The sequence below is a fragment of the Bemisia tabaci genome, chromosome 10 (genome assembly GCF_918797505.1).
Source record: "Bemisia tabaci chromosome 10, PGI_BMITA_v3".
Lineage (NCBI taxonomy): Eukaryota > Metazoa > Arthropoda > Insecta > Hemiptera > Aleyrodidae > Bemisia > Bemisia tabaci.
The window spans coordinates 26,510,962-26,523,476 of record NC_092802.1 but is presented as its reverse complement, the minus strand read 5'-3'; the positions used below and the strand labels follow the sequence as shown (position 1 = coordinate 26,523,476).

The window sequence follows — 12,515 nt, the reverse complement described above, 5'->3', positions numbered from 1 at the left end:
GCATTAACTTGTATTTCAATTTTAATTTAATTTTTATTTCATTTTGCGTGGTAATGTATCACAATTTATTTTGATTTAATTTTAGAACACTTCTATTTACAAATAGAGTTGTTGTGTCTCACGAGAGTTTGATCAGCCCTAAGTCTTAAACTATCTTTTTTTCATAAAGAAGTCACAGACGTATATTTTTCAAAAAGATTTGACGAGGGATCGTCTACTTCCGTCTATGGCAAAAGCATCCGTTACAGAAAATTTGGTATTTCAGGTTTTTCAGATGCCGTAGCGGGTGTGCGTCGTAGGCCAAACAGACAAAGATCCATTGATGGTACGTATAGATTTTTTCAACGTCTCATAAGTTGTTTTCCAATTAATATTGTCTTTTCTACTTGCGCAGGTAAATCTGCAACGTTTCATTCAACTGATTCATACGATAGCAAAGAAGCATATCATAATAAAATATTGAATAAAAAGTATTTTTCTCAGCGTTATAAATCGTTGCCTCCGATGGCTCTGCCATAAGGTCGAATCAATACTCTTGAAGGCGCTTCGAGCAACTATTCCACCTTGGAAGTATTGCACAGTATCAGACGAAAATGAAGGCGCCCGACGTACGCGTAACTTGACCAGTATCCGGTATCGTTCAGCACTGTGTAGAGCCCCACTGATCGTTCGATATAAGGCTTCTGTCCGATCTATTTTTGTGAAACTGGGTGAAGCGGGGTATTTTTCAACGCAGGAGTTAAATTTTCGGTCAAATTTTCAAAATTAAAAAATCTCAGATCGTGGAAGTTGCCTAAAATGCCATTTTGGTGCCTCCGAAAATATCCAACTTTGCAATAGGGATATCTATGCTTATTTTTTTCAGAGTAACAAATCAACCATTAATTCAGTATTAAAAACTACCTCCGATGACATAGCTCATAAATACAACCAATAACGTGAGAAAAGATGCTTTTGTATATTTTTTGACTTAGAAATCAAGCTCTGCTCACTCATTTTTGAAAAGGAGCATAGTGATCAATTCTCATCGACTCATTACAAACCTTAGGATACTTTGAAAATTCAAGCTCGTCAAGCTTGTGTATGACCTGACCTATCGCGGCCCAATGACAATGCGATACCGCACTTTTTCAACGTATTAAAAAATGTCTCGTAAAAACAAAATTTGTGACTTTATCGCATCCTCTATACAGCCTTCATTGGGCTCCTTGCGACTTATTAATTTTCTAAGTTTAAAAAGACACCTTCCAGACCAAATATCCTTTGTGAATGATGAAGTTAGGGAAGGACCTAAACAGAACTTGAAAAAAACTTTGCTTCTCCAACCAGAATTAGCCTAATTACCCACATTTTTTGTTGTGTAATTTTCTCTCATGCATTTTTTAAAAATTCGATCTATGACGTCATCCACCGCGGTAACACATACCATGTTATGCAATATCGTGATGGATGACGGCAAAAACACGACTTTTCAAAGGACAATATCTCGGCTAATATTCAACGTAGAAAGTTGCTGGTTGGACAGATCTTATTATTTTCAGCTAATCTACAAGAACTAAACACCAAAACAAGATTCTGTGACCATCGCAACTGGTCCATTACAAAGTGTGCATCACTTTTCTCTCCATTCTCGCACGTAGTTGATGATATATACCATTTTACTCAATGGAGATGTTGCATGTGTGAGGGATTTGCGATTTGACTGTTGATTCTTACGTAAAAGTTCGCGAGAAACACGATGGTGCCACTGGTTTTCTCTGAAATCAACTCCTAAGCTCAAAGAAAGCTCTCAAGTTGAGGCTAAAATGAAGGGGATATCCCACGCTATCCTGAGAGTCCACCTCTACATCAAGACAAACTCTCCATGCAAAGATAGGGAGCAAATACATTGACAGGGCTGCCACTTTATTTAGGGACTCGAAAACTGAAAACACGGCATCACTGCTATAATGTATTTGCTCCCTATCTTTGCATGGAGAGTTTGTCTTGATGTAGACGTCGACTCTCAGGGTAGGGTGGGATATCCCCTCCATTTTGGCCTCAACTTGAGAGCTTTTTATGAGCTTGGGAGTTGATTTCAGAGCGCAGAGAAACCCAGTGGCACCATCGTGTTTCTCGCAAAACTTTTACAAATGAATCGATAGTCAAATCGCGAATTCCTCACACATGCAATATCTCCATTACAGTCAACGTCGAGCTAGAGGAGTCGTTTTGGGAACTACCCATAGGAACACCGGTCGAGTTACCTTCCTCTAAGTGCACCATCGCTTCCCCTTGTTTACTCAAACCCGATGCCTCGACTCTAAAGGACATCGTCGCAACCCCAAGATGTTCGTGCACACACTCACCTCCCTCTCCGCCGAGACGTTCGCCAACCGGTTCACGAGCTGGTTCACCAACCGGTTCGCCATCACGCTCACCCAAACGGGACAGATCAGCTTCGCCGCGACCGCGATTACGTTCTCCTCAGCGAATACTCAACGGTTCGGCCGAATCTCACCTGTACGTCCGAGCAGAACGAAATCCAAAACGAACACTCCAGCGCAAGATCCTCAAAATCCTCCCGCTCATTCTTCCAAGCCTTCAACCAGTCTTCATAAACCTCAAATTAGTCCGGACATTATTCCTATATCTAAATCTCCACCGAGGTCCTCGCCAAAGTCTCTAGACGAATCTCCACCAAAGTCTCGACAAAAGCCTCTACCGAAGTCCTATCAGAGTCTCTGCAAGAGTTTCAACCAAAATCTCCACCAAAATCTTCTCCGACAAAGTCTGCGGCAAAGTCTCTTCCAAAGTCTTTGCCAAAGTCTCCATCAAAATCTCCGCCTAAGTCTCCACCCACGTCTCCGCCCAGACCTCCACCGCCTCCAGCACCTCCAAAATGGCAAGGTCCTCATTTTCATCATTGGCGAGCTCATGTTACAACCAAGGATGCACCACAACCACAACCTTCAAAGCCTCCGGTATCTCCAACACCTCCACCGCCAGCAAAATCCTCCTCCACATCGACGGATGTTCAAACTGAACCTTGCAGACTGGAAGAGGCCGCCGAAAGTCCAAGAGGGTCTCCAGCCCGCATTAGCTCCGAATGTGGACCCAAACGACCCTCATCAAGTGGCTTTCTATCGACTACAGACTAAACTGCTCAAATATTTCTGTAAGTACAACAGTTGTTGTAAGTTCAGTAGTTCAGTAGTTGGACCTCATTTTGCAATAAAGAACCACTATTTCTGGCTCATTTTAGAAAAAACATACATGCTATTGGTTTCCATTTGCAGAAAAGTGCTTTCATGGAAGAGCCAGAGATCCTTATTGCAAAATATAATCCTTTTCATCACAACGTGTGTGTAGTTTTGAAGAAAAAGATACAGCACATGAATGAAATGAGTCAGAGACCAATTTTCAATTATTCTAAAGACCACTTATCTTCGATTCACACGGCTCACCAATATTTTCACCTTAAGTTTTTGGTAAAAAAACCGAATTTCGGTTTAGAAGAGAGTTTTAATTTCATCCATTCTTTCTTAATTTGTGCGCGAAATGCGCTTGAAAGTAAAAGACGCTGGCCACAAGCACGGTCTAGAAGTTCCACAGTATAATTTGAAAATAGAATCTTGGAAGGAATCGAAATGGTATGCATTTACAAAAAAATTAAAAATATAGAAGCAAAAAATTTATGATTTTAACAAGACGGTAGGTTTGTATCCACCTTAAAATGTCCGAAACCGGTCAAATTTTTTCCTCAGTATTTGAAATTCTCTCTGAAGCCAAATCGTCGTAAACCCTTGCAAGGGTCTATTTTCTAAGTCATAGGGTTAAATATTTTTCGAGGTCCTCAAAACTGTCCTTTATATAGTGATATGTTCAGACTTTTCTTAAGCCTCCCTTAATCACCATGTAGACCACACGGAAAAAAAAAAACATTGCTGTAATACCCAGGAGGGTAGGTAAAATAGAAATTTCATATTGCTAAAAACGGGACTTGCAATGTGGGTGGTAAAACAGCGAAACAAATTTTTGCTTGAAAAGCAAAATGAAAAAATGCGATCTTCGCAATGTGAAATTGCTAGTACACCCACGTATGAGCAATGCGAAAATCGCCGAATGAAATTGCTGGTTTTGCAAAATTATTGTTAAGTTAGCAATCTCATTTTGCGATTTTCGCAATAGCAAAACACAACCGTGTGCGCGCGCTCTAGGAGACGTTTTCAGTACTATATTGCTTTCGAATGTACAGTTACGTTAGTGCAGAAGATGGATCGAAGAGTTTCTACTTACCTTCAAATCCGCACCGTCCTAGTCGGGATTAGAACCCACGCCTCGGGATGGAGTTGATGTTCGAAATCCAGCACTTTACCACTAAACCAGCCAGGCTTGATATGAATGGGCACCTAAAGTCAATCTCTTAAACCATCGCAGGCCTCTGAGTCCGTAATATGCGTGTTCATTAATGGATTCTTTATAATATTTGGTACCAGTAAAGAACATCAGTACCAAAAGCGTCTCCTAGAGCGCGCGCACACGGTTGTATTTTGCTATTGCGAATATCGCAAAATGAGATCGCTAACCTAGCAATAATTTTGCAAAATCAGCAATTTTACACAATTTGCTAATTCAGCAAAATTGAATGGTACAAATAGTTTTTTTAACTGTTATAATCGCAATAATAACGCTACATTCGTTATATATCTTGTAAAAACAGCAATTTATGAGGTGGTGAAAATCGCAATATTGAGATTGCTAAAGTAGCGGTTTGATTTTAGTAAGTTCAGCAAAATAATTAGTAAAAAGAGCAAAACCATACGCTAATTCGGCAAACATTTTGCAAATCTAGCGACAATTTTAGCGATAACACCATAAACTACTGATGTTATTTTCGCAAAATTTTAGTTTGCTATTTTCGCACAATAAAATTACTATTTTTGCAAATTGTTTTGCCATTCTCGACAGGAGGGTGGGCATTCTGGCAAAAAAAGCGAATTGCAGAAATCGAAAACCATTTTTTGCCATTTTAGCAAATATTTTTTTTCCCGTGCATATCGACGTGTAAGTCCGCAATCACGTATCTCGGTTTGCGACGTCGCAGACTTCCCATCATACTTTATTTTTTTAGACGGAAAATTACTCAACGACAATGGAGATGTTGCATGTGTGAGGAATTTGCGATTTGATTATTGATTCTTATGTAAAAGTTCGCGAGAAACACAATGGTGTCGCTGGTTTTCTCTGAAATCAACTCCCAAGCTCAAAAAAAGCTCTCAAGTTGACGCCAAAATGGAGGGGATATCCCACGCTATACTGAGAGTCCACCTCTACATCAAGACGAACTCTCCATGCAAAGATAGGGAGCTAATACATTGACAGGGCTGCCAACTTATTCGGGGACTCTAAAACTGAAAACACGGCAACCCTGCAAATGTATTTGCTCCCTATCTTTGCATGGAGAGTTTGTCTTGATGTAGAGGTGGACTCTCAGGATAGCGAGGGATATCCCCTTCATTTTGCCTCAACTTTGAGAGCTTTTCTTGAGCTTGGGAGATGATTTCAGGGAAAACCAGGGCACCATCGTGTTTCTCGCGAACTTTTACAGAAGAATCCATAGTCAGATCGCAAGATCCTCACACATGTAACATTTCCATTCTTTAAAACTGCCGTGATTTTTCTTCTCTGTGCGAAGGAAGTTTTGGAAAAGCTTCAAGGGATGATGTCAATTTGTTCTCCTTCAAAAAAATAATATAGAGGTGGAAATTTTCAGATACTGCGAACGAAATACGTGGTTGCGGACTTATGCCGTCGATATGAGACCTTACAAGGAAGAGCTCTGTCTGAAGAACGATTATGAATACAACCCTATGTGTGTTTTTTTTTGTTTAATTTCTCTCAATGATAACAAGCTCAAGGCTTATAAGTTCCGAGCCGGTCGAACCATACTCATAAAATTAAGGACCATTAAGGAGGATCCACTGCACGATACATGGAGGTCTTCTATAGGTACCATAAGTTTAGCCGTTTTCGTTAATTTGATTCGTTGTCTGTTTGAATAGCGCATAAGGAAGCTCCTCCCAAAAATGATTTCCTGGCGTTATTGGAAGACGTTCACAATGAACAATTCAAGCCCCGATCGCAGGACGCAGAACAGCGCTCCAAAAAGTGGATTGAAGAACACTGTGGCCCTTTATTGGAGGAAGATCGAGTGGAGTGTAAGTTTTTTTTTTTCTCCCTCTGCTAGTTTAATGGCTTCGTGTCTAGCACCTCCAGCCAACTTTAGACCATGTTTATTGTCCGTAGACATCGAGGGATTTTAGGCACATCCATGCTCCAGGCTTTTCCAATTTTCAGGGATTAGGGCCGAGGAGAATCTGTTTCAGCAGATCTACTTGTCAATTCCATGAAAATTAGACGCCACCACCGGGATTCGAACCCGGGACCTATAGACCGAGAGTCAGACGCGCTGACCGCACTAGGCCAACCTGGCAGGCAGAGTGTAAGTTTGCCGAGTCCGGAATGTTTTTTTTGGTACCGTATATGCAGTGAAAATTGAAGCAACTCATGTTTTTTCGTCAAGATATATCGACGGCGTGAGTTCGCAATCACTTATTTCGTTTGCGGAGTTTGAAAATCTCCGCCTCTATATTATCGTATTTTTTAAAGGAGAACAAATAAAGACCATTCCTTGGAGTTTTTGCAGAATTTTTTTCACAGAGAAGAAAAACCACGGCAGTTTTAAAGAATGGGCCTGTTGCATGCAAGAGATACAGCCGTGCGAATAGACTTTTTAGAGGTTAAATGACACGAAAATTACGATGGTCACATTAAAAAAGTCTGAAATACACTCCTAACTGTGCAATTTGCGTTGTTAGGAACGCGCGTTTTCAAATTTCCCGCGTCTGGGGGCAGTTTTCTTACGGAAACAATTAACGGCAACTCGCGGCTATTTCCGGTCAACTAAAACTGACAACATAACCTAAAAATCGGAGCTCGTGATATCGTGAAAGGAAATGTAGAAGCATTGCGTCGGATATTTAAAAGTTGATCGATTTGGTTACCGCATAAAGCGTATATGGACCACTATAAGAGATCACGTTGGGTTTGTAAACAAACTGAAGGAAAAAATAACAACAACAACGACTCGGCATCTTCCGGAAATCTTCGAGCCCGCCGTTTGCTCGTTTCCGGTGATTAGAAAACTGCCCCCAGACGCGGGAAATTTGAAAACGCGCGTTCCTAACAACGCAAATTGCGCAGTAAGGAGTGTATTTCAGACTTTTTTAATGTGACCATCGTCATTTTCGTATCATTTAACCTCTAAAAAGTCTATTCGCGCGGCTGTATCTCTTGCATGCAACAGGCCCATTGCCGTTGAGTAGTTTTCCGTTTAAAAAATTAAGTACGACGGGAAGTCTGCGACGTCGCAAACCGAGATTCGTGGATGCGGACTTACACGGTGTAAGTTATACCGTCGTTTTAACAGAATCGCACCAAGTGAACGGGTTCGTTTGAACGGGAAAAAGAAGGTTTGACGTTGAATCCCTCCACGAGACTAAATGTTAGAGGCAAAAACGACCTTTTTCACGTTGAAAACATGATTTTACAATAACTTTGACCTTTTGACGAGGGAAACTCCATAACTAAATGAATTTTGGAACCACTCTCTTACTTGGTTTTTTTTTTTTCCAAACGCATCTTTTGCATTTTTTTGCACTATTTTTGTCACGCAGTTTGTCGCGAATTTTTGCACACTTGCGCTTTTTTTTTGTCACGCGGTTATTATGACTATTAGGTCTCATTAGGACTCATTAGGTCTATTGTGCAGGTGAAATTATTCGACACGGAATTTCAAAAATTTAAAAAGTTTGGAAGCAAACGAATAGAGGAAAGAATAAGAAAATATATTAGGTATGGGCCAAATGAAGGCAACTAACATTTTTACTATAGAATAGAAGAATAGGAGGGCAATTTAACAAAAGAGAAAATTCATGATACTTAATTTCTGAAATCGCATGGTTATTGAATATTTTAATCAATGCAAGCAAGGAAGATTGATTTAATAGGAATTTAAATAGAATACCACGTCAAGGTTATTCTAACGCGGCTCTGGACTACTTTTCCAGCAAATCGGCAACGTTGTTTTCTCCATTTAAACCTAAGGAAATATATCGATTCTTAGAGGGGCTAAGTGCTCCGACCCAGAATCGATTAATTAATATGGGATTAAATGGAAGAAATCCGATGTTGCCAAATCGTTTGATCCGCCTCTGGCCTCATTTAGTTTATAACATTGTGGTTAAGAGAGGTGTAAGGAAGCCCTCAAAATAGAATCATAAAAAGGACCTGTATTGTCAATCTCGATTAGGCAGTATATCTTTAGAAATGGGCCCTTACAAGAGATCATTAGGGTAAACTTCTACAATCAGTACAACATGAGGGGGAGAAATCCTACGATTTTGACAAAATTTAATGTACCGATTTGTGCAAACCTACCTAAAAATTTACGAAACATGCAATCTATTTTGTTTTGTATTTTGTGTTTTTTCTTTTTTTTAGTGGTAACTCGTTGTAATCCCTTTTGAAGACCTATTTCCGAAACCGTATTGCTTAATTTTACTCAAGTTTTGCAAATATTATTCCTTTTATGATGCTACGTTAAGGCATTCCTCGAACCCTCTTTGGTCACAGGAGCTGAACAGAGGCGGATCCAGCAATTTGGCAACACCGGATTCCCTCCATTTAAACCTATATTTAATAATCGATTCTTGTCGGAGCATCTGGCTTCTCCAAGAACCGATACAATTCCATAGGTTTAAATGGAGAAAAACAATTTTGCCAATTTGCTGGATCCGCCAATGGTGCTGAATAGGGAACGACCACAAGTACAACTCTAAATTCACGAAATTTAAACATCTTCTCGTTGGCGGAAAGGAACTGTTTAATGAGCAACCTTAAATCCTTTCCTTTTAGTGATCGAGTCACCCACACTGAAACAGGAGTGCATAATTCGCTGCCATAAATTATGGGGATTTGCTTTCGTGCCCCCCGAGGTTACCCCACCACCAGTGGACCCCGCGGAATTCTTCGCGTGTGGACGGCTGGTTCGGTTGGTTGAGGGCGAGGTGAAAGAAAACCCAGCACCCTATCTCAACGAAGACCATATGCCGGTCTTTGCCTGCAACTGTAAAACGGCGTACGAATTCTACCTTCTCATGGACCACTATGAGGTAAAATAGTTTGGTTTTGACTAACAGGATATCAAAAATCTTAGAATATAAATCACTAGAGTTCATAATGGAGAGAGGTATCCCTGATAATATGCGGCAACAGGAGCTGCGTTCAAAATAACATTGGGATCCTTATAGCCGGCTATAAAAGGCGATAGAAAATAATATAACTGGCTGGAGAGAGCGAAGAAAATCGTATAGCCGAGCCATAAAAAATGATAAAAAATTAAACTTCTCGTTACCGGATGTACAGTTTATCGCCTGGCTGTAGGCTTATCGCCATTGGCTATAAATGGCTATAAGAAATTGTCTAGCCGGCTATAGAAGATGTAGGAGATCTCACGGCCGGCTGTAGGTCTATAGTATTTTGGAACACAGACCCTACTGTTATTTTTATCAGGAATATAGTAATTTTTTGGGGAGATTATTGTCACTGGAGGGGTTTTTTTTATATAGGCTCAGCTGTTTTAGGCCTTGTCCTGAGTAACGCAGTGCAACGAAAATATTGAAATGAAATAGCGATTTTTACCATGAATTTGCATGCAAAATATGTACATCGTTTGGTCAATAACTACCGGTTTTAATTACATAACAAAATGAGCTCCATGTGTTATGCATAAGGCATTATAACTTTCGTTTAGCCGCGTCGACTACTTTCTTACTCCTGCGTTTAAGTCTCCAATAATATTTATATTTTTTCCGCCTTCTCTCTCTTTGAAAAAACAATTTCAACGTCGGCAAAATTCCAATAGCGCGTGTCTTGGTTTATGACGCTGCAGATTTTCTACCAACGTATATTTTGTAAATGGAAAAAGACAAAACTTTATGCCCTGAAATTTTTCCCGATTTTTAATCATTGTAAGAAGACTATTTTGTGAAATTTTCAAGCAATAGTGATGATTCGCCCGCTTTTGATAAAATAAAATTGGAGCCGAAATTTTGAAACACCGCAAACGAGATGCGCGTTTTTGATGTCGCACCATACTGCCATGCTAAGGAAAAACGCCGTATGAACATTCAAGAGTTGCCATATTTCCTTCGATAAACTGCTAATTTCTGAGGAAATTTCTGAACATTTTCTCTTAAAATTTTCAGGACTTTTCGGTGAAATGGGGAGCAAAATTATCTGAAAAATTGGAGGGGAAATATTCATGAGTTTCCCAGGAAATTCGTGTTTTTTCAAAGGAAATTTGGCGACGCCTGAAGGTTCATACGGCGTTTTTCCTTAGCACGGCAGTATATGATTGGACGTATTTCTGCCAAGCGGCACTATGTGCCTTATGACGTGAGCCCTGTTACGCATGTATTTTAATGGGTCTCAGGGTTCATGTCTTAATGCACATAATTCCGTTTGGCAGAAATACGTTCATACGATACTCATGCTTTATTTGCCGTGTTTTCAGATTTGCGTTCCTATTTTAACTTGTTTGAGGAGAATGCGTCAACATCATAGCTAAAAATTGTCACAGATCATTCTTTTTACGGAGAAAATCACATTGGTCTGTTGCACGTAAGAGATACAGCCAAAGGAATAGATTATTTCTCTGCACGTAAAATTGCATCAAAATCACGTTGAGCACATCAAAAAAGTCTGAAATCTACCTCCTAGTAGCGCAATCTGCGTAATTTGTCTTGCGTAGTGTGCAGAGGCGGGTCCAGCAATTTGGCAACACCGGATTCCCTCCATTTAAACCTATGCTAAATAATCGATACTTGTCGGAGCACTTGCTCCACCTAAAATCGATACACTTCCAGATTTAAATGGAGAAAAGACGATGTTGCCAGTTTGCTGGATACGCCAACGGTAGTGTGCCCGCCTTCACGGGCAAATTCCCACAGTGTAGACAGTCAGGTTTACTGAGAAGGAGCCTCGAGAAAAACTAACCTATAAATCATAAACAGCCTCGCTAAAACTTGAATTTCAATATTTTTCTGTGTATTTAATTTTTTACTTCAATTTTAAGTATTACAATAAATGAATAAAATATATTACAAATCAAATTTTCGATGTATCAAAAAAGATATGTGAAATGAAAGAAGCCATTCTAAAGAATCAGGAAAATAAAATAAAAATTGAAAATCCGTCAAGTATAGATTGAGAAAATGGCACATGAAATGGTTTGACATTTACGTTGCGGAAATAGGCTTACAAGAAAACAACAGACTCCCCTTCAATAACGCCTGAATACAACTATTCGTGCTCCGAGAATGTCCTCATTCCATACACACAAAATTGAAGGCGTTTTATTTTCTCCAGCGTAATTAGTTACGCACATGCCTTAAGTGTCACTGTCGATGTCAAGCTTTGTAACCTCTTTCAGGTCAACTCCGTCTCGTTCAACGAATTGCGGAACCAGCCGTACACCTCAGTCCAGTACATTTTAGACTGGCTGAAAATCGCGTTTTACGGAACGAGAGTGCAAATACTGAGCCACGCTGAGTTCATGTTGCAATGGCAGCAGCTCTTCGACAGAGGGGGTGGCCGAATCCGTACTCCGTTAATCAGGACTTCCACACTTTCTGGCTTCAGAAAGGGAAAGCTGCCGGTGGTGAGGATGACGAGCTGGCCGATGACGCGTATTGGGAGGGTATGCAATTTTAGAGTACGGAAACATCCCCTAATGGATTAAGATTTTTTTTTCTTTTTTTGAACAAAATGTACTTTATTGGTATTTTACATGGTGGAACTACAATTTGACAGAATTGCAGCCGAAGGCCTATGCGTTTACATTCTAAGTTCAAAGCCTACTGCTAAGATATTGGACCTGATTAAGATATTATTCAGTGGCGTGGCGTGCTTTGCGATGTATCGATTGTTCTGCCATTTAAACCTATGGTAAAGAATCGATTATTAAGGCGTTCGCTGCGAACACCCTGTGTATCGATCCTTCCCATGGTTTAATTGGCGTAACAATCGATATATCGCATTTCACGCCACACCACTGTTATTATTGGATCCTGAGCATATTATTCTTTGTGAATCTCTCTTATAAACATGTTTTCTTTTTAATTGTAATTATTATTAGTGACTTTCTCAATAAATCTGATCATTGTCACTAGGAGTTAATCTATTCTTACCCATATGACCGACTTTAGGACAAACCATGATTTGTGACCATGCGCTGTGACAGAAGACGACAACAGGCGAATTTTCGCGATCGAATATCATTCATCCAATGAATTGATAAATGCTGAGTGATGCCGATGATCGGTGAAAGCAGGAGCCAATCAGAGTTCAGATTTTTTTAAAATGAAATCAAAGAAGAAAATAAAAAAATACAAAAGACTAAAACGTAGAAA

General features: G+C 39.9%; 1 protein-coding gene across 1 annotated transcript; it reads left to right on the top strand.

The window, feature by feature from the left end:
- Positions 1–2,183: 2,183 nt before the first annotated feature.
- Positions 2,184–12,515, top strand: LOC140225701 (uncharacterized). The gene is made up of 4 exons (XM_072305394.1): positions 2,184–3,157; positions 6,045–6,200; positions 8,959–9,215; positions 11,537–12,515. Exons 1-4 carry the CDS (start codon positions 2,329–2,331, stop codon positions 11,843–11,845), a joined length of 1,551 nt encoding a protein of 516 aa, XP_072161495.1. The 5' UTR covers positions 2,184–2,328; the 3' UTR covers positions 11,846–12,515.